This window comes from Penicillium angulare (assembly GCF_028827245.1).
Source record: "Penicillium angulare strain IBT 27051 chromosome Unknown utg000003l_segment0_segment0, whole genome shotgun sequence".
Taxonomy (NCBI): Eukaryota; Fungi; Ascomycota; class Eurotiomycetes; order Eurotiales; family Aspergillaceae; genus Penicillium; species Penicillium angulare.
Genome location: NW_026623162.1, coordinates 3,850,625 through 3,878,179, shown reverse-complemented (window position 1 = coordinate 3,878,179; position 27,555 = coordinate 3,850,625). Strand labels below are relative to the sequence as shown.

Sequence of the window (27,555 nt, the reverse complement as noted above, 5' to 3'; positions counted from 1 at the left end):
TATCGTGGCATCCGAGTCCATCATGCATCCACTAGCAAAGTAGTACCAGTACAGCCAGGGCTTCAACTTGAAACGTTCAAGTTGCTCAGGTGCCACGGTCCACGGGTTGAACTTTCCATTTGAAGATCAATGCCCATCACTCCAACCTTGGAAATCTTGAAAGACTGACATATTCAACCCCATCATGATGCTCTCTCACTATATATGGTTTTACCTACTACTAGTAGTAAAGAACCCGATCTGAGCTTCAGGCTGTCGACCATGTTTTCTGTACCTGTGATCTCACTAGGCCGAGATCGACCGAGCAGCTGCCTATGTACGTAACAAACTGACCCTCAATGTTGTAATACTATTTCTCACCGTGCATGATATCGCTTGAAAAGTGCCCATTAATGCCAGTGCCTGTTGTGATCTAGTCATTTTTAGGATCATCATGCTTTTTATGGCTGAGGCGGACATTCATATCCTTTCTGTTTGCTACTGTGCGGGGCTGAAGGATGATTGAACAAACCACAATTTTTTTTTTTGCTTTTCTTTACTTCCAGTTTCGAGAATACACATTTCACGTAGTACTGCCCAGGTAGAAAGTTTGTTGCTCGTATCAAGGCGGCATTCAATAGATCTCAGGTTCCTGTAGTTACCAAAAATCTAAAGGCCCCCTTCGGTCCTTTCGGGAGTAAAGAGGGCTCAAAGTTTTAACACTGCTGTCTGAATTTCGGCATTATTGTAATATGGTTATGTTCTCGTCACTAAGAGGTAGAGATACAATTCTTATTGATTCTGGGCTTCAAGGGAAGATAATGTACAAGGATGATTGATATCACCGAAGAAAGAAATCTCAAAAGCTGGCCATTTCAATCCAGCTGGCAACAAAGGCAAGTCGACGCCCTTTATCGGCGGCCATTCGGCGAGAAAACTCTTCAAAGTTCAATTTCGCTCCATTGCCACCACGTTCTTTGGCTTCACGCTCAACCTGGTTGAGATATGCCCATCTCGCGAGTGTTCGAGAAGTAGGCCGGCGAGGGGCGCTGGTAGTTGAAGTTGGAGCAGAGGACATTTTCGGAGGGGGCAGTGGCTGCATGGGTGAAGGGGGAAGTTTAGGTGCTGTTGCTTCAGCTTCTGGGGAAGAGGCGTGGGGTGATGATGGGGCAGGTAGGGATGTTGTGCCATTTGGCTCAAGGCTCAGCCGACCCGGTAGATCAGAGCTTGATGTACCGGGTGAGTATCCGATGTCGTGGCGTTCGGTCATAATCTCTGGCTCGGCACGGAAAGAAAGACGAGGTCTAGTCGTCACAGCGTCTGGACGGAATTGAGGAAGGGTTGGGTCATAGTCGAGGGGCTCTTCAGAGATCCTGTTATATTCTTCGACGTATGAATCTTCGGAGGCAGCTTCAGAGCCTTGGACTTGGTCTTCAGGATTGGAATACGTGTTAATTGATGCAGCATCGGCATCGTCGTCATCGTCATCGTGGTTGTCATCATCCACGTCCTCGAAAGAATGATCTAAGCCCATATTGATTTCATCGTCGGGGTTGGGAAGATGCGTGGGTCGAACGTCGTCATCTGACGCCATGGCCTCTGTAGACGGCGGTGCTAGCACTAGACCTGCATCAACAGATTCTAGAATTGGGCTTTGAATGGCGTAGCCGGTGCGTTCCAAAAGATCTTCAAGAGACCTGTCACTTGTAATAGCTTCTAGCTCTTCCTCGTCTCTCGCCTGTATGGGCTCTTTGGATGATGGCTTGGGCGGTGGAGATGCATTGCGAACTTGGTCAATCTCATGGGCCCATTTCTTGCGCTCAGAACGGGTCCGGTAAGCCTCCATGAGTATATCCTCCTTTTGTTTGAACAAGATATCAAGTAGCTCATTGAATCCTTGCTGCGTGACCTGGTAGAGAATCTCTTTGCCGACATCTCTCTCAACTTCTGGAATCTCAAAACCCCCCCAGCGTTCACCAACGGGGATGCTTCGAGAGGAAGTTGATGGGTTAGAGCGAACATCATCATAATCTTCGGGAATTTCGTCCTCAAATCGAACCTTGGAGGAAGACCGTGAGCGTGGCGATGGTGGGCGTGACTCAGGAGCTGGCGATTCCTCGACAGAGTCCTCATCGCTCATGTCATCAAACGCCGGATCTCTTTCATAACCTTCCGGGATTGTTCCACCATCTTCTTCGTCGGTATAGAAAGCACGGCGGCGCCAGCGCTCGTCGATTCCACTTCGGCGAGTTTCGTCGATTCTTCTTTGGTCTTCGTCACGCATTCTGTTGAAGAGGGTTGTCACGATACGGGCCCTATCGATCGGATCTGTGATTTCCTGAGGGGGTACATACGTTCCGAGGGCTTCAATGATATCCTCTTCATGGATATGCTCTGGCGGTGGCCAAGCGCTACTAGCAACTGACGAGCTCGATCCATCATGCTCGCTTTCGTCGTCGTCGTCGTCGTCATCATTGTCCCCACCGTCAGCTTCCCTTTGCCGTAGATTGGACTGAGTAGGGCGGCCCACAATCCGAGTACCTGGAAGTTGCAAGGTAGATGGAAACAATGGCCTCGTTCGACCAAACTGCTCACGGACAGCAGCTTCCCCGGTGATCAAGTGACGGTCACCGGTATCCAGGCCATCTTGTCGTAGAATACCTTCATTATCAAAGATTTCCATGTCTCCGTCAATGTTGACACGTTTACCTTCGCCAATTCGTGATAGTTCGCCGGAAGGAACGCTGCCAGGAAACGCAGAACTGATGGGCTGGCCACCAAAAACAACGTCACGGGCGCCTCCCTCGAGAAAGTCATCCTCCATTCCCGCAACCATGTCTCTAGTAAGTTCTCGGCTGAGAGCATAGTACGCTCGGAATATGCGAAGGAAGTCTTTCCGCTCGATATAGCCATCACTGTCAATATCATACCCACGAAACACACGTCGCATTCGCTCGTCGTTGCTTTTATTGTTCAGACTAGCCAAGCCCTTCAGGAATTCCTCAAAACCAATGAGGTTGTCGCCATTGGTATCATAAAATGCAAACATACGATCATAGATCAAACTTGGTGGAGGCGGGCGAATCGATGTGTTGGGAACGAAGCATCGGTCAAATGTCTTGCGATCTATGGCCATGTACAATTTGTTTGGATCATCTGCCCATTCATAGCTCGCAAGGCAACGGAATTGATCCCAGAGAGCATCAAGTTCCGTATTCTCAAAGTTGGTCTCGCGTGTCAGGCGCTTTGCGAGTGGCCGTGGAAGGCTTCGTGGGAGCATTGCCGGCTTACCAGGATACCACACCGGCTGTGACTGGCGTGGATTGCCCAAGAAAGGAGCTGGGATTCGCACTTTATAAAACAGGTGTGTCTTTATGTGCACTTGCATTGCTTCACACGTCTCACAGAGATCGTAGTCAATACAGTTTGCACAACGATAACGGATACCTTGAATAGGCATGGCCCCGCAGCTGTTGCAAGTGACTCCTCGATGGATATATCCATCTCTTCGCGCTTGGTCTTCGGCAATATGATAAAGCAAGTTGAGCAGATTCTGACCTTCTCGCGTAGGCGATGCATCGTTATTTCCATCACGCCATGAAAACACACTTTGATCGTCTACAACGGTCTCTGCGCCATCTTGATTCTGAGGCGATGGATCTACCTCGGGGAAGGTGGATGTAGAAAGGGTGACACGCTCGCCATTTTGTCTTCGCATTCGTAGCTCATCACCGTAGTTGTTGTCGGCATTGTAACGGAGCAGTACCCGATCGATGCCAGCCTGAGAGATTCCTCGTTGGTGCAGTTGCTGCGACAAATATGCCCGCTCGGCTGTTCCTTCAGAGATAATATGATCCGGAGGGAAATCAAGAGCAAAAAAAGATTCCAGGAAAGTGTCTTCCATCATTTCGCGCATGCGATCAGCATGAGCTTCGGGCACCCCTACATTTTCCATTAATTGGTCGCGAGTTGCTAGCAGCGATGGAAGTAAACCGCTCTCCACACGCCTACCATCCTCTGTTTCGATACGAAATGTACCGTATACTCCATTTTGGCGTTCCAGTTGTTCCAAGTGCAAGATGGCTCGGTGTGAGGGCGAGTCTATGAGCCTGGGCTCTTCTACCTCGGTTCGTCTGCTGCGGCGCACGGCACCTCGGCGGTGGATGGAGGTTTGGGAGGTATTCGAGGAAACGACGTTATTGTGAATGTAAAGAAGGGCGTAGGCGGCTGCGACACCTGTGAAAAGGTAGAGAATAGGTCGATATCGCGCCAGCGACACTGGCCCCGGGCGCGACTCGGACATGGCGACGGCTGAGCTAGTGAAAGCTTGACGGGGGGCTGTCACGCTGAGGGGACGGTCATAATTTGGCTTCAGGTAGAAACTTGCGATTTGAAAGGTCTAGAAGACTCAATGCCTCATTGCCAGGTGTTGAGGTCGGGGTTGATGTGTCATGAAATTCGAACTTGATGGAAGGTGAGACGTCACGGGGGCGGAGCCCCATAAATTAGGTGTCACAACACTGATTGTCCACGATAACCGCTGATCTGCACTATCTAAATCTACTCCTCTTCCTCATTTTTGTACGCTCATATGACATTTGGGTTCTGGCCTATCTGTATTATGGAAAACAATTTATAATAACATCAGCTGGTTAAGCCCGATAATGAACTATTTCCATCGCTATTTCCTTTGTTTAAAAAGAACTCATGCAAGCATCGGTATCATGCAACTTTTGCCCACTCAACAATGCAATGTGATTTATGCAATTTGAAAAAAAAAAAAAAAAAAAAGAAAAAAAGATTGGGAGACAAAGTTAAAAGGGATCGGCTTTTTCTTAAAGGAGTTACCGTGAGTGCTTCGTCAGCGATTGAGCTTGGCCTCTCTGATAAAATAAGCACTGAAGAGGGCAAAGAATACGACCGTAGTCAAAAAGCCAAAGCCCTTGTTAGTCGACCAGCCGTAGCAGCTACGGACGATGGCGGCGACTTGCGGGTCTAACCGCCTAATAAAGTCAAGACTTTCACGTACGCCATTGACAATTTCATCGATGTTCTTGTTATCGTGCAGGGAAGATTGAAGCCGATCGCGTAGAAGTTGCTGGACAATGGTCGAAGATAGTGAAAGCCCAACTACAGATCCCAATGATCGGAAGAGGTATGAGCAGGCAGTTACGACGGCTTGATCTTCAGCAGTTGAGTTCGAGACTGGAAAAATGGTCAGTACACTTCAAAATTATGCTCGTTGAAAAGAACCTACTTAATCCGATCAAAGTTGTGGTAACACCAATGCCATTGCCAAAGGATGACATGCACATTCCGAGTATCATTGTAACAAGGTTGGTCGTAGCACCACCCGAGGAGAGGAAGATCAGAAAGCAACCGCTAGTCAACAACGTATATGCTACAATAGTCAACCAATAATATTTTCCCGTCCACTTCATGAAGGCGCCAGCGAAAAGAGACCCTGACACGCCTGTCAAAACACTTGGCAATATGCGTAATCCAGCAATCGTGGCAGAAACGCCATCAACGGCTTGAAAGTAAAGAGGAATATAGAATGATGCTGCGAGCCATCCTCCAAAGCTAAAGAAGTTACAACAGTAACAGGCGAAGAAAGTACGGTTGAAGATGATGTGTCCGGGTGCGAATGGCTCAGTGGCGAGGTAGGCCTCGACCAGAACAAATACAACAAAGAGGACAAGTGAAACGATCAGCGAAATGATCGTCAATGGCATGCTCCATGACACATTGCTGCCGCGATCCAAGCCAACCAGGAGGCCAAGCACAGCGCCGACTAGGACAACAGCGCCGAGGACGTCAACGCGGCGGAGTTTAGCCTTCCAGTTCGAGTTCTCGCGGGCTGGGAGTTTGAGAACGAATGAAACGGCAATAAATGCAACAACGCACAAGGGGAATTGCCCAATGAAAGCCCTGGATTTTGTTAGAGAATATGGCTATATAGAAGAAAGAGTTTGCTTGAACCTACCAGCGCCAGCCAATGTAATCAGCTAGAATGCCGCCCATTGGCGCGCCCATGCCTGATCCAGTGGCCCAGATGATATTAATAATACCTTGCCAGAGCCCTCTATCTCGCAAAGGGATAATATCGCTCATCATGATATTGACAACAGTGGTCATACCACCGCCTCCAATACCTTGAAAGACCTATTTATTCGTTAGTGTCGCATTTTCAGAGATTTCAGATTGAACTCAACATACTCGTGCCGCAATTAACTCATTAATATTTCGCGCAAGCCCACAGAACAAACATCCAATTCCAAAAATGGCATAGGCGAAAAGGAGACACTCCTTTCGGCCAAATATATCGCTCAGCTTGCCATAAAGTGGTTGGAATGAGGTCAAGGTCAAGAAATATGATGTAGCAATCCAGCTGGTCAAGTTCAGGGCTTTCAAATCACTTCCAATCTGGCCATAACTTGCCATAATAATTGTCTGGTCTGCAGCAGCAAGGAAAATCTACATAATAGATTAGCCGAGGGCTGCAAGAGTCGGTGCGGGGAGTGATTAAAATAAGATCAACGGAGAAGATTGGCTTACACCTAGGGAGACCGCAGGTATAATATATTTGAGGCTATTTTGGGCATCGCGAATGGATTCTTTTGCTCCATTTTCGCCATTTTGTATTTGTTCAGCGGCCTCTTCACGGGGGATGTCAATTGCCCCAGTCGACGCCGTGCCGTTTGTATTACCCAGCAACGGGGAGGTCTCGGAGGTTGTTCGCTCAGCCATCGAGACAAGTGAACGCGTCTATTTTCGAATCCCCGAGATTACCACCTGAGTGGAAAATTGCGTGAGTCAAGAGCAGAGAATATTAATCAGTCTCTCTGAATCGCTCGAGAATTCACGTGGAGATAAACGGATTCCCCCGCTCTGATAGATGCAGAAATCGACAATCGGACCAATCAACGAAGATAACGACTCGCATTTCTCCCCGTTCCTTGCGTGCTCAGACCTTCCGTCGGCAGTTCGACGTTGCGATTACTATCGAGCAGTCTGTTTCCAAAGTTAGTGTGCCTACGACTCCTGACTGCTACGCTGTACGTGGGATATTTGCTCTGGTGGGGCTGACCCTCTTCGGTCATCGCTTTCATGTTCGAAGTGGACACCCAATATTATGCTCATTGAGTTCCAAGGTTAGATCATGCTATACTGTAGACAACACCCATCTACCTACACATTCAGCGGGCTCTGAGGGAGGTAAATGCCACAGCCTGTGAGACCTGGAGTCGGATCGTCGATTCCGGACGGAGAAGGAAGGGGCCGACCGGAAAGAGAGAGCCGACCGGGATACAGCTACAGAGTTCATAATCACTTTTTTTAACTATAAAATATGATAACTGGAAACTATATAAGACTCATCAATAAGGCTGTTATTTTCTCCATACAACATTCCCTGCGAACGGAAACTGTTCATATTTCGAAACCTTTACTCTTTATTTCATTCTACAGCATCTCTAGCTGTAACAGGAAGGAAAACGCTTCAATTATTTGCCTATGGCATCACTCGCGCATTCACTAGCTATATCCTCCGCTCGCGTGGGCAAGTTTACTTCCGGACTACGTCATCGCGTCACCTTCTTCAGCTATTTTTCACCTCAGCAAACTTACATCGGAAAGCCCCACATCATCAATCGATCAATCAGTATGGCTGAACATATGAAAGCATGGCAGCTTCCAGCCCCTGGTCCCATTGAAGAGAAGCTTAAGCTTATCGAGAACGTCCCCCGCCCCAATGCAGATCTTAAGAAAGGCGAAATTCTCGTCCGCGTCGTCAGCGCCGCTCTAAACCCGGCCGACTACAAGATGACAGGGATGGGGTTAATGTCGCGTGCTGCAATCAAGTTCCCCAAGTCGCCTGGCATGGACGTCAGCGGAACAATCGTGGATATTTCCCCGGGATCAACGGACGGCGAAGTCGGCGATAATATCCTTGGTCGAGTTGAGCCCGTCAGCTCCTCCGGTTCCCTCTCACAGTACGTCGTATTACCACGAGATGCGTACGCCGTCGTACCTAAGACTGTGGACCTCGATCATGCTGCCGGTATACCCACTGCGGGGGCGACGCAGTACCAGAGCATCAAGCCCTTCGTTAAAGCCGGCTCTCGTGTATTCATCAACGGCGGCTCTGGAGGAACTGGAACATTCGGTATTCAAATTGCGAAGGCCCTTGGATGCCACGTTACGACATCTTGCTCTACAGGCAAGATTGAGTTGGTCAAGAGGTTGGGTGCAGATACGATTATTGACTACCGAGTCGATGATGTTGTGTCTAAGCTCAAAGCTGAGGGCCAAGTCTACGATTTAGTGGTAGACAACATTGGTGACTCGCCTGAAGACTTCTTTTCCAAAACTCCAGGATTTCTGAAGCCGGATGGTCACTTCATTGCTATTGGGGGCTCTGTCTCGATGACAACGGCCAAGAATATGATCAAGGGGCTGATGTTGCCTACGTTACTGGGTGGCACGCCGCGTAAATTCGTGCCCCTTGTCACCAAGAATATACACGAGGACTATGAGCAACTAGCAGAGTGGCTGGCTGATGGAACTGTATCCTCGGTTATCGACTCTACCTTTGAATTTGAGGAGGCGGTTGAGGCCTACGAGCACCTGAAGAAAGGTTCTACTGCAGGCAAAATCATTGTCCACGTCTCACCGAGGACATGAGGGTCTTGACATAAACGGCGTTATGGTTGATTCTTGTTAGATACTTAATAGATAGCATAAAACTCAGCGGACAAGTCCAGTCTTGTCATTAATAAGATGCCTATTTGAGAATGAATACTACGAGCTTCCCAACAAATTTCAAGTTTTATAATCCTGATATATAAATCAGAAAATTAAGCCTAGCTTATATTATATGACTTTCAACAAGTCTCTTCGTCACTTTCTCAATTCCCAACCGCAATCACAATCGTAGCCGCTTGTATGACCGTTTCATGTGTTAGTCAACTATCAACCTTCTTTCACAAATCTGTTTGCAATCTGGGATTCTCCTAGATTTCACGGGTACTAAAATTATATTAAAGCTTCTTCTGAATCCATCTTTCCCCTAGCATGAACATTTCCTTTCCTTTTAATTCTACCCTAGCTCAATGGAGAGTAAAATATCAGAAATGAGTTTGCCTACTCAAGAGGACATTGGGGAGGAGTACGGCAAGACCATAGATTTCTTGGAATCGTGGTCGCAGGTTTTCACTGAGCTCAAAGATTCATAAAGAAGCAAGTCGAATGATGTGAATAACTACTGAAAAGGTTGAAAAATTTGCTGATAAACAGTTATATCCAGGTATGGAACAGCACTGAAGCGGATGATCATTACAAAACGCAAAAAAGAAATGCGATATCCAATCCCCATAAGCCAAAGATTTATTTCTTCAAGATGATGAAAAATATCGGAGATCAGCTTCAAAAGAAGATGAAACTCATCCCTCCAGTTTCGCAACGAACGGATTTTGAAGTCCTAGATCTCTGTATGGCACCGGGGGCATTCTCAGCAACTATTTTGAAGCATAATTCTCTGGCCAAAGTATGTGGTATATCTTTAGCAGGAAGCGAAGGTGGAAATGCCGTGCTTCTTCCAGAATGGCAAGCGAATACCCGACTCGGCATTGAATTCATGGATATAACCATGCTTTCTGCGGAGCTATGATTCCCAGGGTTTACTTCGCAAGATCACTCTTCCGCATCCAAGTTCTCAAATATCTTTCCTTATCTGGGACGTTCATTTGACCTAACATTCTGTGATGGACAAGTGATCTGCTCCGAAGACCAAGGACAAGAGAAAAAGCATGCAGCCAATCGGCTAATATGCGCACAAATTGTTCTAGCATTGCACCGAATCAAACCAGGCGGGACTTTTGTCGTTCTGCTGCATCAAACCTATCGTCCTCAAGTTGTACGACTGATCGAAGCATTCAGCTTCTTTTCTAAAGTGAACATTTTTAAACCTTACACTTACCATGCAAAATGGAATTCCTTTTATCTTGTGGCAAAGGATATTGATCCTCAACACGAAAGAGCATGCCGCTTGCTTCGGGATCTGAAGACTTCCTGGGGTGCATGTACAGCGGAAGCTTTTGGATTCGAGTTTTGGCAGGATGCTGTTGAAGAACTGGCGACTGGAGACTATGTGAAGGATATGAGTACGATTTTGGACTCCTTTGGAGAATCGTTGATTTTTCTTGCTGAACCCGCTTGGAAAATACAGAAAGGCGCTTTGGAAAGGCTATTTTTAAGCAGTGAGTCCTGATCTGGTGGAAGGGAAACCCGTCGCTTAATATGGGAACAATCCATTATGATTGAGTCAATAAATCAATAGAGTATCATAGAAGGATAGGGCCAACCACCGCATATAGTAGAGTAATCATTAGCAGGCTATTAGAGAGCAGGCTTTGCACAAGAATAATGATATCTACTGCTAGTAAGCATCATGAAGTACTACAGTCAACCTGATAAATAATCCCATTCCTTGCTAGAAGTGGTGGGTTCTGATGTGGCGGGGTTGAGTTGACATACTATAGCTATTTTGTAGTTTCACATGAGCAATACAATTGATTCTGCCGTCCATTTTACAAGGAGTGGGATTATTTATCGGGTTGACTATAGTTTATTAATCGGAAAACAATCAATCGCACTACATACTTAACGTTCGCGGCATCACGCCATCGGTTAATTAAGATGACTAATTTCTCGGTCGATCAATTTGGAAAGAACGCCCAAATAGGCAAAGTGCGGCGTCCTGGCACGTGACCTGGGTGAGTGTATTCCGGGGTTCTCCAGTCTCCAGGTTCCTTTCCTTCTTGTGCTAGAATTCATATACCGCTGCATCATGGCAGGTGTGACTCCCAAGCAAAAAGTGGTCGTGGTAGGCGCGGGGCCGGTGGGGTCCCTAGCGGCGTTATATGCGGCTTCCCGAGGCGACGAGGTCGAAGTATACGAATTGCGCGGAGGTATGTACCAATTTCAATCGTTGGAGTCATTTTCTATTGCCTATTGCCCATTGCCCATTGCGACGAGAAGAAGGATCAAAGAAAAAGGCATCTGAGATCAAAAAAGACATCGTTGGTGGTGTCGCTTCACGCCCGCCTGCCGTCCGCATTTGTAAAATTTACAATAGCCCACTCTCGCTACGAGATCCCGGCTACTGAGGAAATCAATTATGCGGAAACAGAATTACACGGCAACTGATCGCCTATCCTCAGTTTTGGCCATGCTCTTCGTTCCTTCAACCTTGTGGCGAAAATTCCCGAAGAAAAGTCAAATAACGTTTTATCCTTCCGCGTCTCCGTAGATCTCCGTGATCCGACCACTGTACCTTTGAACTTCACCAAGTCGATCAACCTTGCTCTTTCAGAGCGAGGAATTCATTCAATCCAAGAAGCGCACCGAAGCGGACTGATCGACAATGTCCTCCGCGAGACGATCCCGATGTATGGACGGATGATCCACGGCCGAGACAACGGTGCCCTGTGGGACGCCGCTCAGGCCTATGACGTTCATGGCCGGGTATGTACATATGCACGAAACCATGTCATGCATAGCAGCAGCCACGAGGTTACACAAACAATAATATAAAACCGAAGGCTAACTTGATATTCATAGGCGATCAACGCCGTCGACAGAGGCTCATTAAACAATGCCTTGCTGGACGAATTAGAGCGTACACCAAATGTCAAGCTCTTCTTCAATCATAAGCTAACGGGTGCCGACTTCCGTACAAACAAGGCCTGGTTCGAACGCCGTATTCCAGGTGACACACCCCAAGCCGACGATGAAGGTATCGCAGGCAGAGTTCCCGAGATCGAGGTCTCATTCGACTACCTTCTTGGCGCAGATGGTGCACACTCCGCCAGTCGATTCCACATGATGAAGTTCGCTCGCGTCGACTACCAACAGGAATACATTGATACCCTATGGTGCGAATTCCGCATTCCACCTACAAAAGAAGGCAACTTCGCCATCTCACCTAACCACCTACACATCTGGCCCGGCCGCGAATTCATGTTCATAGCCATTCCTTCCTTCGACAAATCATTTACATGCACCCTCTTCGCCCCAGCAGCACACTACGCTACCCTCGAAAACTCCCAACAGGCTCTCCAGAAGTCCTTCGATGAGCACTTCCCCGGTGTTTGCCCCGAGTTGATTGACCCAGAGGCCCTGGCAGAGCAATTCGCCATCAACCCACATTTACCTCTCATCAGTATCAAATGCAAGCCGCACCACCACAGCTCCAGCGTTGTCATTATCGGAGACGCGGCACACGCAGTCCTCCCATTTTATGGACAGGGCTTGAATGCAGGATTAGAAGATGTCCGTGTTCTTTTTGAGAAGCTGGATGAGCATGGTGTGTACGATCCCGAGACAAGCGTTTACACTCGTAGTGTACGCCGCCAAGCCGCATTCCAAGCATACACCAACCAACGCTGCGACGACACACATGCTATCAATGATCTATCGAAGCAGAATTACGTCGAAATGCGATGGGGCGTCAAATCGCCGCTGTACAAGTTACGCAAGGCCATTGAAGAGACTATCGACCAGCGTCTACCTTTCTTGGGATGGAAGACTCAATATGCACGTATCAGCTTTAGTAACCAACGATACTCGGATGTTATTCGTGCTGTCCAGGACCAGAGCCAAATGCTAGGGCTGGGTCTTAGCTCGGCTTTGGTCATTGGTGTCGGGGCTTTGTCGATTTTGCTCTGGAAGTACCCACGGCATGCTTCGCCTTCGGGATTTTTTCAATGTGGGTTGAAACAGTTGGCAAAGGTGTGGAGAGGCATTGCGCATAGGTGATCATGGAGTCTGATGAATATAAGTACTTCAAGGATGACTACGAGCGTTACAAAAAAGAGAAGCGGAGGTTCACATCGTTTCAGTTCCTGCTTGTCATGATAGACTTTTACTTTTGATACCTTTGGGTTGCCAAAATGAGACATTTTATTGGCACTTTCAAGCGTTTGTCCATAAATTATGAGAGCATTGATAAACCAGAAGATGATACCACAAATAGATGTATTGAATATTCTCTCAACGCCAGCAGGTTGGTATAAAACATGCCTTAATCCCAGTATTTGATAACGCCTTCCAAACCGCCAGTGACAACCTTGCTGGTTTCCTGTGGGTGCCATTCCAGAGAGGTAATAGCACCGCCTTCCTTACCCCCAGCAAGAATTTTATGATACATCTTCCCAGTTTTCCAATCCCAGAAACAAGCATAACCACCGCTATCACCAGAAGCAATGAACTGCCCATCAGGAGAGATCTTGATATCAATACCATATCCAGCATTATTGTGACCGCGGAAGCTCTTCTTGCGGTTCTGTCGGAACTTATCAGTCGCTCCGTATACGACGATTTGATTGTCACCAGACTGGAAGGCAACGTATTTCCCATTGGGATGGGGTGTTGCACGAGTAAGGGCAAACATGTAAGGCTCGGCGATGAACTTGATTGGTACGGGAATTCCGTATTCCCAAGCACGCAGCGACTTATCGTCTGAGGTAGTGATGAAGCGGCGGTTGTCATCGACGAAGGTAATGGTGTTGACGGCAGCCAAGTGGTGGTCATATTCTTGGACCAGTTCACCGGATCGGGTGTCGAACTGCACGATCTTCTTGTCTGACATACCAGCCAGGAACTCATGTGAATGTTCTGGGCTAGGGTTGAAGCGTACAACATGCGGCGTCTTGCCCGTCGAGTACCGACCGATACATTTACCGTACTCTGTATCCCAAAGCTTGATCTGTCGGTCGTACGAAGCAGTGAGGAAGGTTTTGCCTGTGGGATCGAAATCTGTATCTGAGATGGCCTTAGAGTGGCCTGAGAATGTACGCAAGAGCTCCCGAGAGTGGTACACATCCCAGATCTTGGCTTTGCCATCGGCCGCAGAGGAGAGCAGCAGATGACCTGATCCAGGGAAGAAACGAAGCGAGGTAATAGGCTTTGTGTGTGACTTCCAGGTGTGGATGAGTTTCTTGGGCACATAGTTCTTGGTAGTACCGGGCTCTTTGCGTAAGTCGATATCCAGATCTTGAGGGACATGCATATATGTACGGCCCTGATAATCGAACTCCTCTGAGCCGTGGAACTCGGTGGTCTCTTCTTTGGAGGAATCGGCCCCGTAGTCTGTAGCTTCTTTGCTCATAGCCGGCATCAGGGCTGTAGGAGCAGAAGGCTCCTCTCCCGCCACCACATATTCCTCATCACTAGCAAGCTCACGGTCCTCATCCGAGCCAACCTCGATCTGTTCATATTGTTGTGCATTTTGGTATTTCGCCCACGGACCCAGGTACGAGCCGTCACCTTCAATGATGCTCGAGTCGCCCTTCTTTTGGCGCTTGCCGCGCCAAGCAGCAGACACTTCCTTCGAAGGCTTCATTTGTATAACATCCTTGCCGCCATATTGCGCAACATTCTCCATATTTCCCACGAATTGATCCGGTAGAGTCGGGTTGCGGGTGTATCCCAGACTCTGGAAGGTCCGATGTTGCACATTGAAGGTGGACTCGCTGATAGCGCCCTCCTCAGCAAAACCTGTTGGAACGTTCTTGCGTTTGATGCCATTGCCCGGACCAGCTGATTTGAACGGGTTTTCGGGACCTTGCGAAGGTCGTGTCAAATCATCGTAAGTGGCGTTGTATGTGAGAGCTTGCGAAGAGGTATTGGCGAGGGTCAGCTGCATGTGTGCTTGATCCTGTGGGTTTGTTAGCATTATCTGCGCATCAACAGTATGTATTTTAGAGCCATATCGAAAATTTAGAGCAAGTAATGAAACGTAGGGAACCAAACCTCTGTATTGACTTCTGGTGCAGCAACGACCTTGGTTGCGGTCGTCACGGACGCCTTGGGGACGCCGGTAGAGTCATCGTCGCTGGAATCATATCCGGCACCTAGCAAGCCTGACATTGCGAGATATGATTGAGCAATGCTGGGGCGAGAGTTTCAAGCGCGACAGGAACTAGATCCTGAGCGGAGGCGGAGGCGGTTGCGGTTGCGGTTGGCGGTGGAATTTTACGGGCGTCGGCAGAACCACCAAGCGAACCTTGAGCGAACCTGGGAAGACCGCAGCATCCATGGATCGTCATTACGCAAGGTTACAAGAGTGTTTCGACGAGAACTTGAATTCCACGTCCCTCTGGTCAGCTGTCGAAAACTGATTGCAAGGTTTTTACATTAGTCACATTACTGTATTACCGAGCAATGAAGCTGCAAAGATAAAGCTAGCAAATGGAAATTTTATATAGACCAAACTGGGTATCGTACGCTTTCATTATCAAACCGCTCAGGAGGTATATATACAGCTCACAGGCCGAAAGACATGATAAGATCAACACAGAATGACAAGATACAAACAAAAAGAGAGAAGATGAAAAGAAAAATGAACATACAATGAGCGACACGCTGGAAGGAGAGTACATAAACCTCTGACAAACGCCCGCTCAAAGTAAACGGCACCTACATCACCTTCCAGCAGGTGACAGTCTACACCAAAATATCAGAACCTCTCTATCTGAAGACTGAAAGACAAATCCCCTCGCATCCGGCATTATTCCACTCCCTCTAGATAGCCAGGGAAACCAAAACTAATCATGATATCGTGGCCGCCAAGGCAACATGGTCGTAGTGTCTAATGTAGCTCTCAATAATAAGGTAGGACACCGGCGGGGATTGTTGGTGTTGATAACCATTGAAATCCGCAACCGGCATATAATCACTTGAGCTAGCGGGGACGACCATGGCGCATGGCATATTCGGTTTGTTGGCGAAATCAGTGTCCCTCGTCGTGGATCAGAGCGACAATCATGCTGTAGAGGTAGAAGAAGAACATCAGGAGGTGGAAGCCCAGCTTGATGAATGATTCCTATGGTAAAAGGTTCGGTTAGATACGAGATATTGAAGATTGCAGATAAATGTTTGAAACTAACCTTCTTGTGCACATTGAGCTTGCGGAAAATCTCAGTCGCATCCAGAAGGTGCTGGTTCTCGTAAATCCTGGAGGTTGAAAGTTATATATTAGTCTCTTGCGACACGTGCTAGGGGACTAAAGCTCCGAGAACGGCGATAGTACATACTTCTTGGCGTTGAAGGCCAGGAGAGGCAAGTTAAGGACAATAGCCAGCCAGTAGCCGTTGATAATGAATAGGAAGGTCAGGAAAGCGTGGACAGCGGCTTCGGGGATAATGTAGGCGTTAAGACGGTTGCAGAGGTCAATAGGGTTGATGTAGTCGCTGCGCGGGAAAAGGAGAGCACGGGTCAGTTACATCCAGCAATGAAGGGCCCAAAAAATACTATCTCATCAGATATCAGGTGGTGTGAACAGGGAACTTACCACTCCAAGTCGCTGTACATGATCGTGAAGAAAACCTGCAGGAACAGGTTGACGGCGTTGATCAACACCGACAAAAGATAGAGCCATGCTTCACCAGACATGATGGGTATATGATCGAGTCAAGACTAGGGGAGAGAGATTCAATGGCTAGGGAGAAGCTTTTCGAAGTGGTTAATACCAGACCGACAATAGGGTAGGTGTGAGTGTTTTGAGGTTGGGCTTAGGTCGAGCGGAAGCCGGAATTGGAGATAGATTTTGTGGGGTCCGAGGCCGAGGGAACAGGGAGGAAACACGAAGAGATATTCGGGAGGGGGAGGCGCACTCACAATCTTGGTAATGGGGGACCTGCGTATTGAAGCTCGGATGGGTGGAGACGCAGACAAGACTGTGCAGGAGAAGTGAGGAGGTGGATCGAAGCCGTGATTATTGTAAGTTATTGGGTTCGTGGGTTAGCGAAGTTCGAGCCAACCAGAACGGGTCGGCGGTGGGCAAGAGCTGGCGCGGGCATTAGCGTCATTGGATAAAATGGAGGGGCTGGGGGTAGGTTAAGCATAAGTACATTATGGAGTATGGGGGAATCAAGAGCTAGATTAGAAGCTGTAGCTACAGTAAAAGATAGAAAAGATTTAGTTGGATGAGGACGAGGAGAAGGAAGTTAAGGTAGAACAGCGCAAAGCTCGGGTCCATGTGAGGTGCGAAGCATGACGTCGCACACGTGTCGCCAGTGCAAACATGCCGACTCTTTTTCTTGTGGCTGCTTTTACAGTGGAATGCGATCGGAGAAAATATACTTCGATATCCTTGCGGAGATATGATCGTTATGTGAATAATAGAATGTATAGTGAGCGTACAGGCCGGTCTATTTACAAACATTCAGGGCTCTTGGAAATTAGAGCCTGCCCGAGACAACAACTTCTCATAAGTCAGTGGGTGATAGCTCGGCTCTCAAAGCAAAACGTCCCAAGAAAATAAAAATTACATGCAAGCGCCCGAGAATATGAAGGTAATATAGTATGAAATCAGACGTGATGGTAGGCAAAGTGTCGTGGTCATGGCTAGGGGATCAGAAAGGAGGCCGTGCCTAACGCTTCTCGACAAGAAGGAAATGCATCGCTGCGTATGCAATGATGATAAAAGCCCCTGCGATGACAGCTAGGCCGATGACATCCTGCCAATAGGCAAGCGTATTAAAACCAAAGGCACTCAAGATCGAGGCACCAGGGACTTCAATATCCAAGCCGTATTTATGGTCGATCAAGGTGAGGAAAGTGACCTCGTTTACGATAAGAGCCTCGAAACCATAATGGAAGATGGAAAGCTGTCTCGTGTGTTAGTAACAGTGAACGTAGGGAAGGGATGGATAGCAAACTTACGCTTTGCAACCACAAAGCAGACTCGGGGATTGCATCGTGGTTCAGTAGGAGACCGGCAAATAGCAAGCTGAAGAGCATTACCAAGCTACCAATCAAGTTGGCAACTCCACCATCGCGGAAGATAATGCCAATAAAGAGACAAATATTGGCAGCCGCAAGGTTGAAAAGCACCAAGACTAGCATGAATCGAAGGAACTCGGGCCATGCGGGAATCAAACCAGTCATAGGATAAACAATGATGCCCATTATGATGGGCGGAATGAGGCGCAGAGGCACAATGTCGAAGATGACCTTGGACGCAAAATAGGTAATCGGGTGGTAGTAGCCATTGGCTCGCTCGCGGACGAACAACAAACGTTCAGTTGAAAACACAGTTAGACTTGTCAAGGTACTGAAGCCAAACAGGGCAAGGATAAAGAAAAAAAGACCCAGTCGGTTCTGGAAACCCTTGATATCGTCGGTTAGGCCGTAGAAGAGGTAGCCCGAGAGCACAGCGAGAAGAATAGAGATTGCGTAATGGGTGAGCATCAGCATTGGGTTACGGTAAAGATTGCGCCAGGTGCGTTGAGACAGAATGAGGAATTGACGAGGTAGGCTGACACGGGCAAAGCTCTTGGGTTGGACTGAGCCTTCCAGGTGAGAGTTTTGCGAACCATTGGCAGCTTCCGCACTTCGCGTTGCCTTCACAATCTCATCGTGGACGGAGTGGTAGACATCAGAATCCTCGTAGCTCGCAACAAGAATATCCAGATCAGTTTGACCAGGTGCCGGGGGTGGAAGCTGATCAGGATCATCAAGAATTTGCGCTGGAACGTTGCCCTGTTGGCGAGAAAGGCGAAGCCATTGCTGGGTGTTCTCGGCCACGTCAAGAGTAGCATCTTCTTCATCAGTCTTCGGGGTGGTTGGGCGTTCGGAGTCCTTTGCATCCTTGCGTCGCGAGAAGAGTTGACGTTCTTGCTGTTGCTTCACAGAAACACGGCGCTTGTTCTTAGGTCGTTTCCCTGACTCTGCCACACTGCTAGAAGACTCCTCAATACTGACATTGGACACGCTAGCAACGGACTTGATGGCTCTCAGACTACTTGAGGCGGTCTTAGGCGGACGTCCAGTGGACTCAACTTCATCCGTGAATGAGCTCGACGAGCCCGCATGCATGGTCAGATCAACGAGGTAATCCGCAATGTTGAAGCCTGGAGGACAAGAGTACCCAATTTGATCGAAATACCGCTGACATGTCGAGAACAGCCCGGAGTAAACGGTGCGACCACCCGCAAGCAAAATAAGCCGATCAAAAAGTGCAACGATATTCGAGCGCGGTTGGTGAATGGTGAAAATGACGGTTCGGTTGTAAGTTTTAGCTAGAGTAACCAGACACTCAACGACATTGTAGGCATTGTAAGCATCCAGTCCACTTGTGGGCTCGTCCAAAAACAAAATGCTTGGGCTGGTGACCAGCTCACAAGCAATTCCAACTCGGCGTTTCTCGCCACCAGAGATTCCGCGACCCTTGCCTTCTTCCGATCCGATCAGCTGGTCTTTGATATGGTAAATTCCAAGCTGCTTCTCGACTTCCAAAACCCTCTGCTCTTTAGCCGCTCGACTCATATCCCGAGGCAATCTCAGAAGGGCACTGGTTTGGATAGTCTCGTGGACGGTCAAGGTAGGCAGCATAGTGTCTTCCTGATCAACAAAACCAACCATGCTCTTGAAGTCATTATCGCTTATTTTCTCTCCGTTGATATAGAAGTTGCCTTGAACTGCACCGCGCTTATTCTTCCGAGCTAGAATATCTAGGAAGGTTGTTTTTCCAGCACCGGAGGCACCCATGATTGCCGTGATTTGTCCGGGGGACGATGCACCTTGAATCCCCGAAAGAATCTGTCTTCCGTTTAGATAGTAAGATACATTATCCCAGTACATAGCTGCGGGTCGGTGTTCCGCCAGTAGTCTTGCCGAGTCATCATCCGAGTCATCGGAAAGGGCCAAGCGAAGATAACCACGGCTTGCCGCCCGGCGTGACAGGTACCATATACCCAAGATGACAGCGACAACAAACAAAGCACAGCCAGCAATGACACTAGCAATAAGCGGTGTGTTGATTTTCTTGATGGGGCGTTTATAACCTGGCAAATCGGTCCTATACAAACACTCACCCGAATTGCAAGTCAGACTGATGCTTGGATCGCCGAAGACTGAACTGATAAGATTGTTCATATTGGGCTCGGAGAAGATACTCTTGCTCCCTTGAGTAGTCGATTTGGTTTCAAAAGAAGCCGGACCTTTGATCTCTTGATCAAGGAATGCGCCAAGGTCGATAGATCCATTCTCGCCACAGAGAAAACGACCTGGAACACATTTGCACTGGAGACTCTCACATCTGTAACTGGTTGTGTTCGCATCAACCTCAGACTCCATATCCCAGGTGCAGGTATCAAGGGCACAGTAAAAGGATTCCTTGTTATCCACCCAGAACTGGAAGTTACACGTATGATCCTCAGCTTCGCAAGAGAAAGTCACTTGCGGCTTCTTGTTACCGAGTTGATCCATGATCTTCTTATTCGTCACATCGCACATTTGAAAGTTCTCCTTAACGGTAACACCTTCCTTATAACACACTCCATCTTTGCCTTCGGGCATCATGGCATCGCAAGCGCTGTCTTCTTGGCAAACATTGCAGTTGATGCCACCCCAGCCCTCCTTGCAGTCACATTTATCGCCAGTCCGCGGTGGACGGTTTTCGCCATCAGCTAGAGACCCACAGGTAGGCACCGAGCAGTCGTCTCCCCCGAAGCCAGCGGGACAGGAACATTTGCCGTTGTATCCATTGCAAGCTGAGAACTGGGTGCAGTTATAGGAATCTAATTGACAGTTGAAGCACGGAGGGCAGTCGGAGGGTCGATCGTCGAAGAGAGACACGGATCGGTAGAAGAGATTGGGGTCAGAGAGGTCTTCCCAAGCTGCTATGGGGATTACACCGGAGGCCAGCGTGATCCCAAGTAGGAATGTCGATGCCGACCGCATGGTAAGCAAATGATGGGCTTGGCCCCGTTCGTAAGCACGACAGCACCGACAATTTGATTCAGCGTGCTAGTGTCGCCGGTAAGGATCTACTGACGAATCGATTCTTTGAACATAGGGCGGTTGGAGGAGGTAGGATGGACTGCGGAGTGGAGTTGTCAGACGGCCCCAAGCGATGACGCGGGCGGAGAAGGGTGGATTGCCTTGTTCGCCAGGAACCAGCACCCGAGCTGCAATGCAATATGGAGCCGCCTGGCAATTAGGAATTGATCAGTGCTACCTACTATACATTAACTTTCCCCGCATAAATTCTCAAATGAACATGTCAAAGCACTGAAATTGTTTTTAAATCTACGACTCTTTCATGTGTTTTTTTTTCATCTTTTTTTCATCGAACAGATAACTTTCAAGCGAATTTGTTCCATCTATGTAGTAGCTGTTGCTGACGACGACGCCTTGTTGGCCTCCAGCGCTAGATGTACCTAGGTAAGAGGCTTGGCACAGAACATTTGAAATCGTATTACCGCTTAACACGCATAATATAAACAATTTTTCGGGTAACTTCGTATATCAATTACTACCTCGCTTGGAAAGAAACGTGGAGGTATTGAGTATAGAGACATCTGATATACAACTTTCAAAACTGTCATTTACATATCCATGGCTATGCTATAGGTAGCAATATTAAACACAATTTGTCTTAGCGTTTTGATCAAGCTTGTAGATGTTTCATATCTCAGTAGAGGGCTGTTAACAAACTAAGTGGTTATTATGGTTCCTGGCTTTAACAGTGCGAGACTCTCTTCAGAAAAATGCACCGCAGAATACGTTGGCTGGTTCACCGTCTTTAGAGCGTCTAGGGGCAAACTTTTCCACCACAATGGCTCCTGAATTTCGGTTTCCAGCTTGATGCCAAGAACCCAATTTGAAGCCTCTAGGAACAGGAATTTTGCATAATCCTCGGCTGCATGGGGTGAGGCGATTGCATCCCCCTCCCAAGTGATACTAGTAACCCCAGCTTTCAAAAAATTGGCTATACTGTCATCCCATATCATTTCGACTTCAACGCGCACGTTTTCACGTCGTTTACGGTAAAAGTAAACTGTAGCGTGTCCGGTACTGTCTGGACCGGCTGCATAGATAAAGTAAATATCCTGCTGGTCTCGAGGGCAGAATCCGTTTAGAAGCCTTGGTAAATAGTGAGTGGGGATATCAAGATCCCAGGGGACAGAAACAGGTTCGGAGAATGGCGTGGTGGAACTGTCTGAGGCTCGAATGCGCGTGGGAGGGGGGCATCCCGGAGCCCCAAAATGAACTTGGTGGGCGAGAGCTCTCACTTGGGGACGCGTGAGTCGTTGCGGGGGGTCAACTCTGAGGGCTTCACTGGCTAGATGTTGACGTTTTGAATAGGCTAGAAACGTTTGGATATCCATGAAGTTCGTTTGATAGATGTAATCTGGGATTTCGAAATGGGTGCTTTCCACCCGGCTGCAATATCTATTTGACTACAGGATTACACCTCGGCAATTTACACCTGGGAGACGAGGGTTAAGTTTGAGACCACCGTGGCGTTACTCCAATTAACACTAAAGTGCTGGCCCAAGCGTAAGTATGTCTACAGAAACCCCTCTCAGCCCCAGTTCAGAAAACGGGGCTGTGTGCTTGGCGACAATCGTATTGCAGGCAATTAGAAAATAAACGGACAAATCAAATGTTAGACCCCCGCTATGAAGCTAGCGCTAAGGCCCAACGCATATCGTATAAATGTCATAGTTATTCACCCTAAGCTCGCAGTAGCTTTGATATTTAATTGAGGGTAGCGACCTCCGACGAACTATAGCATCTAAGGAGCCTTTTCATTGAACCATATAGTACGATGTCAGATTCTTTATGTCTTGTGTGTGAAAATCTGGAGCTGCTACAGAAGTCCATTACTGCAGATAATCTATACAAGAGTGCAGCGGCAGGATGTGATTCGTGTTCGATTTTATGCGATGGCATAAAAAAATTCAATGTTTCCTTTGAGCATATTCACATGCTGGAATTACTCGTGGATTTTTCGCTATACGTTTATATCCTTGATCAAAAGATGAAAATCAGAAAGGTTATTGAATTTTATACTGATAATAGTAAGATCAACTCCCAAGGTCCCTATCATTGCCCTCTAATATCCTAATGATTGTTGAACAGGAAAGTCAGTCATATGGCCAGCTATTGGACCTGGGCGACATGTGTCAGAAAATTCGTCAAGCATCGATTGTATCGCGTTAGCAAGACACTGGCTGAAAGATTGTTTGGAATCTCATGCAGCATGCAAAAAGGCTCTTTCTCCCAATCTCCCAGCTCGTGTGATAGACGTGGGCAATGAACTTGGAGATCCATCGAAACTCGTCATAACCAATGGCCATGAGAGAGGTCAGTATGTGGCTCTCAGCCACTCTTGGGGAGGAGGTGTCCCTTTACAAACAACTACGGATACAATTCAGGGGCTCACGCATTCAATCAAATTCTCTGATTCATCCCGGACATTTCGAGACGCTGTTACTGTAACACAACAGTTGGGTATCAGGTACCTGTGGGTCGATAGTTTGTGTATAATCCAAGATTCTCACAATGATTGGGCGGAAGAGTCTGGCAAGATGGGCGATGTTTATAACAATGCGGCCCTGACTATATCTGCAACGTCATCCAAAAATACGTCTGAGGGTTTGTTCCCCAGTAGATCCTCAAGACGATCAACAAATATAGTCCATGTTCTTTCATCCAAAGGTCCAGATGGTTGCACTCAGTTTATCTATATACGTGCGCGTTACGGTGATCCATATGGAATCTCCTCCAAACACTCTCAATTGCCTCGATTTACAAACCATTTATCTACAAGGGGCTGGGTCCTACAGGAAGAGTTGCTATCTCCGCGCATACTTCGGTTCGACGCCGAGGAAATGAGCTGGGTTTGCTCTACTTGCACCCGCTGTGAGTGCCGCCTTCGACCAGACAGTGTCTCCATACCCACTCTGTTTCGAGCACCGATATCAAAAGTCGACACTCCCATACGAACTCAACTTAGAAAGACGATTAAGGCAGAATGGCCACGCATAGTAATGGAAATGACCCGTCGTAACCTTACTCGCACCTCTGACCGAATTTATGCCCTAGCCGGCTTAGCTAGCTGGATTCATGATACCACTGATTCTTCCTACTGCATTGGATTATGGAGAGACGATTTGGACAGTCAGTTGCTATGGTACAGCGATATATCTCGCAGCGCTTGTCCTGCTCCTCAAAGACTCCCCCAGCCATACGCCCCTTCTTGGGCGTGGCCATGCATTTCCGGCCCAGTCGCCTTTTTCAAGTCCAGTAGCGCAGACCTTCCAGTTGCATTATCCGAATATGCGGGTCCGGATTTCCATAGCGTGTCAGTGCAGCCTCTGCTCGGACTGGATACTCAAGTATGGGGAATGGGTTTAACATCTAATCGATACGGCCCGACCTTTATGGCTCTTCTGCAATCGACTGCAAGAGTTCTTCCTGTTTATTTTTACAAAAGTACAGATACCTGGGTCCCAGAGTACCCCGTCGCAGATTTTGACTCTGCAGCTCTGAAATTCTACATTGATGCTCCCGCCGAGGGTCCTGCATACACTAAGAATGACCCCAATAGGCCCATGAAGTACTGGCTGATCCTCGCCGGTAAATTCCAAGAGTCCGGGGGATATACGCCCATTCAACTGCAAGCTGTTTGCCTTTTGACTAGAAGAATGACATCATACGAGGACCAAATATTGGTTACTCAGGCATATCTTACCTTCTGTTTGGGAATATCAAAGCATGGGGACAAGGATTACAGATATGAGAACAAAAATCTAGCCACTGCAGATAAAAATGTGGATTTGAATCTCGCGAGGGTAGGGATTGTGCGAGGGGCTGGCTCCATTAGAGCATGGGCAGAAGCCGTTCCGGAGACGAAGTTCAATCTGTATTAATACTAGTAGTACACAAATACTTACTCATTCGAAGGCACAAAGATGGAACGTTGATTCGTGACAGGCACACAGCGATAGGCGCCACTTCCAAACAGGTCAACGGAGTCAAGTTGTCCGTTGCATAGATCACCGCTCCAAAATTGCGCAGAGACGTTAATACCTGTCGCCGTAGTATTCTGTGGTGCTGCCATTGCCACGGCATAGATAGCACTAAAAAGTAGCAGCAGTACTCAGAAGCATCATGAGACTTGACAAAGAGGTGTTTCCGGATATATGGATACTGGATCTTCACGATATTTGAAATTGGGTTTGCTTGGATTCCGACTTCAATGATGGATGAGTCTTGGTGAGTAGAAGGCTTCGATTGTTTAAATAGATTACTCCTTGACTATATATGATAAATTGAGATCAATATGCTCGCATGCAAGACGAGTAGGCTGTCAATCATTTTAGGTGATGTTACGCATGTTTCCAGGTTCCTGAATCCACCATGTTTCACTTTGTGTTCAGCCGGGATCACCCAGCGGGCACGCCCCTAGGTTTAGACTGCGCCCTGATAGGTGTATTTCTTACCAACAATGCCTCACCCCTGAAGCCTACAATCAGATTCAAGTTGATTGTAAGGAAGCATTAAATTGCCTTTGCTTACGCGGTTATGGGAACTACTGTGCGATGAAAAAAGGATCTAGGCCCTGATATCTCTTTTTATAAGCAGATGAGTAGAGGATCACGTTGGAATTGAAACTGACCGATTTGATTCCTGAGCAATAAGAGTTTTAAATGGGGAGGAGAAGTCAGAATCAATAAACTTACATAATTTATATGGATCATGATGCGATGGACCAGAGTCAACTCGATTAAACAAAATGATATCTAGGACAGATAGCATATTCATTTTTTTATCATGCATACCTAGCCTCACTAGGAAAGACTCCGTAGGAACGTGGTAAATGAAGTTTAATAAATAAGTTGTCCACTAATTGGTTCATCTCTATACTATGCGTCGTTGGCCTACTTTTTGTCAACTGGTCAATATAATGCGGGGCACACGTGACGCGGGGATCGGTCTCAAGCCCGAGAATCGAGTATCTTCCTTGACAACGTGTTCATATTTGAGCGGCATCGGACACTCTGCTGTAGGACTGACAGGGCGGACTCCCATACAAAAGATCTCTATCCAGCCCGAAGACAAAGAACAGCATCATGGTGAAAATCGAGGAGTTCGCAGTTGAGCAGGTACACTCCCCGCATTCCCGTATGACTCGGCTTTTCTATTTTGTTTATAGACCCCCCCCTTTACTGAAAGCATTAATGCTGACAATTCCAAGTGGATGGACAAATATGAACTTACAGCAAAATACAATACCGCCGAGACCTGCTGCGCATCCCTTTCGATTGACGACCTCCGCGAACTTTCCGAGGACAAGGATACAAATCCATTGACTCAGCTACAATCCACTAAGCTTACTTATGGAGCGATAAGAGGCTCTGACAAGCTCCGACAGACACTTGCCAATCTATACTCGGTCAAAACACCTACTGCCCTTCCGAAAGACAATATTCTGGTCACAAATGGTGCTATTCAAGCCAATTTCCTTACCCTGTACAGCCTAGTTGGACCAGGAGACCATGTTATCTGCCATTACCCGACATATCAACAGCTTTATTCAGTACCTGCATCCCTAGGCGCTGAAGTAAGCTTGTGGAAATCCAAGGAAGAGGATGGGTGGAAGCTCGATATCGAAGAATTGAAAGCACTCATCCAGCCCAACACCAAGCTGATCATTATAAAGTGAGCCGCATAATTGATCTGAACACCACGTGGAATTATGGGTTGAGGATGTAAACTAACAATGGTCCTCGAAGTAATCCTCAGAATCCCACCGGGGCCGTTATACCACGCGACACCCTTGAAGACCTGGTCGACATTGCCCGCGAGTCCTCTATCACCATTCTTTCCGACGAGGTGTACCGGCCTCTTTTCCATAATTTCAACTTTATGGACTCACAGTTTCCACCTTCCCTCCTATCTCTTGGTTACGAAAACACCATCGTCACGGGCTCGACATCGAAAGCATACAGCTTAGCTGGGATACGTGTGGGTTGGATAGCATCGCGCAACCGATCCATCATTGAAACATGCGCCAGCTCTCGAGATTATACTATCATCTCTGTTGGGCAAATCGATGACGCAATCGCTAGCTTTGCCCTAGCACCAGAGTGCATCCACAATCTGCTTCAACGCAATATAGAACTCGGTCGGACAAATCTTGAAATTCTAGAAAAATTCATCGAGTCTCACCGATGGGCTTGTGAGTGGGTTAAACCACGAGCTGGGACTACTGCATTCGTTCGATTCGCCAAAATGGGAAAGCCAGTCGATGATGTTGCTTTTTGCGAAAAGTTACTGGAGGAGACTGGGGTGATGTTTGTACCGGGAAGTCTATGCTTCGGAGGTCGGGAGGACTTCCATGGGTATGTTCGGATTGGATATGTCTGTGAAACGGAAGTGCTTGAGAAGGGTCTTGAGGCCCTGCGTGAGTTTATGGAAGAAGACTATGATGATATTCCTGTGATCAAGAAAAAGAAGAAGGAAAAGAAGGAGGCTGTGTCTCAGCAATGATGTTGAACTTGAACAATATGAATACCCATGGATATCTTCATCATCGTCATTATCGACCTTCAGAGAGCCCTCTTAATATTGCCCAGGTGTAATCTGAGCTAAGCACTTTTGGAAGTCTTGGTCTGGAGAATCTTGGTCAGGAAGTGACATTTTCTTCGCCTCAAGCACCAATATAGATCAATGGATTGCCAAAGGGTCAGGAATTTCCCCTTTAGACCACTGTAC

At 47.6% G+C, this 27,555-nt stretch overlaps 11 protein-coding genes across 11 annotated transcripts; 5 read left to right on the top strand and 6 right to left on the bottom strand.

The window, feature by feature from the left end:
* Positions 1 to 838: 838 nt before the first annotated feature.
* Positions 839 to 4,282, bottom strand: N7478_003588 (EF hand domain protein; the record flags this gene model as incomplete). The annotated part of the gene is made up of 1 exon (XM_056919802.1): positions 839 to 4,282. One exon carries the CDS (start codon positions 4,280 to 4,282, stop codon positions 839 to 841), a length of 3,444 nt encoding a protein of 1,147 aa, XP_056782960.1.
* Positions 4,283 to 4,840: 558 nt separating this feature from the next.
* On the bottom strand, positions 4,841 to 6,729 carry N7478_003587 (putative MFS multidrug transporter; the record flags this gene model as incomplete). The annotated part of the gene is made up of 5 exons (XM_056919801.1): positions 4,841 to 5,184; positions 5,237 to 5,910; positions 5,966 to 6,144; positions 6,199 to 6,456; positions 6,538 to 6,729. 5 exons carry the CDS (start codon positions 6,727 to 6,729, stop codon positions 4,841 to 4,843), a joined length of 1,647 nt encoding a protein of 548 aa, XP_056782959.1.
* Positions 6,730 to 7,644: 915 nt separating this feature from the next.
* Positions 7,645 to 8,664, top strand: N7478_003586 (NAD(P)-dependent alcohol dehydrogenase; the record flags this gene model as incomplete). Its single annotated transcript, XM_056919800.1, has 1 exon — positions 7,645 to 8,664. One exon carries the CDS (start codon positions 7,645 to 7,647, stop codon positions 8,662 to 8,664), a length of 1,020 nt encoding a protein of 339 aa, XP_056782958.1.
* Positions 8,665 to 9,379: 715 nt separating this feature from the next.
* N7478_003585 (uncharacterized protein) lies at positions 9,380 to 9,649 on the top strand (the record flags this gene model as incomplete). The annotated part of the gene is made up of 1 exon (XM_056919799.1): positions 9,380 to 9,649. One exon carries the CDS (start codon positions 9,380 to 9,382, stop codon positions 9,647 to 9,649), a length of 270 nt encoding a protein of 89 aa, XP_056782957.1.
* Positions 9,650 to 10,828: 1,179 nt separating this feature from the next.
* bna4 (kynurenine 3-monooxygenase) lies at positions 10,829 to 12,798 on the top strand (the record flags this gene model as incomplete). The annotated part of the gene is made up of 3 exons (XM_056919798.1): positions 10,829 to 10,949; positions 11,291 to 11,505; positions 11,602 to 12,798. 3 exons carry the CDS (start codon positions 10,829 to 10,831, stop codon positions 12,796 to 12,798), a joined length of 1,533 nt encoding a protein of 510 aa, XP_056782956.1.
* Positions 12,799 to 13,063: 265 nt separating this feature from the next.
* N7478_003583 (WD40 repeat domain-containing protein) lies at positions 13,064 to 14,910 on the bottom strand (the record flags this gene model as incomplete). Its single annotated transcript, XM_056919797.1, has 2 exons — positions 13,064 to 14,698; positions 14,794 to 14,910. The coding sequence occupies 2 exons, from the start codon at positions 14,908 to 14,910 to the stop codon at positions 13,064 to 13,066; spliced, it is 1,752 nt and encodes a 583-aa protein (XP_056782955.1).
* An 862-nt stretch (positions 14,911 to 15,772) lies between these two features.
* Positions 15,773 to 16,434, bottom strand: N7478_003582 (cornichon family protein; the record flags this gene model as incomplete). The annotated part of the gene is made up of 4 exons (XM_056919796.1): positions 15,773 to 15,865; positions 15,930 to 15,996; positions 16,077 to 16,232; positions 16,334 to 16,434. 4 exons carry the CDS (start codon positions 16,432 to 16,434, stop codon positions 15,773 to 15,775), a joined length of 417 nt encoding a protein of 138 aa, XP_056782954.1.
* A 980-nt stretch (positions 16,435 to 17,414) lies between these two features.
* On the bottom strand, positions 17,415 to 20,727 carry N7478_003581 (putative ATP-dependent permease ADP1; the record flags this gene model as incomplete). The annotated part of the gene is made up of 2 exons (XM_056919795.1): positions 17,415 to 17,651; positions 17,707 to 20,727. The coding sequence occupies 2 exons, from the start codon at positions 20,725 to 20,727 to the stop codon at positions 17,415 to 17,417; spliced, it is 3,258 nt and encodes a 1,085-aa protein (XP_056782953.1).
* A 755-nt stretch (positions 20,728 to 21,482) lies between these two features.
* N7478_003580 (uncharacterized protein) lies at positions 21,483 to 22,157 on the bottom strand (the record flags this gene model as incomplete). The annotated part of the gene is made up of 1 exon (XM_056919794.1): positions 21,483 to 22,157. One exon carries the CDS (start codon positions 22,155 to 22,157, stop codon positions 21,483 to 21,485), a length of 675 nt encoding a protein of 224 aa, XP_056782952.1.
* A 1,674-nt stretch (positions 22,158 to 23,831) lies between these two features.
* Positions 23,832 to 24,707, top strand: N7478_003579 (uncharacterized protein; the record flags this gene model as incomplete). Its single annotated transcript, XM_056919793.1, has 1 exon — positions 23,832 to 24,707. The coding sequence occupies one exon, from the start codon at positions 23,832 to 23,834 to the stop codon at positions 24,705 to 24,707; it is 876 nt and encodes a 291-aa protein (XP_056782951.1).
* A 1,203-nt stretch (positions 24,708 to 25,910) lies between these two features.
* On the top strand, positions 25,911 to 27,330 carry N7478_003578 (uncharacterized protein; the record flags this gene model as incomplete). Its single annotated transcript, XM_056919792.1, has 3 exons — positions 25,911 to 25,943; positions 25,994 to 26,499; positions 26,574 to 27,330. 3 exons carry the CDS (start codon positions 25,911 to 25,913, stop codon positions 27,328 to 27,330), a joined length of 1,296 nt encoding a protein of 431 aa, XP_056782950.1.
* Between the last annotated feature and the right edge of the window lie 225 nt (positions 27,331 to 27,555).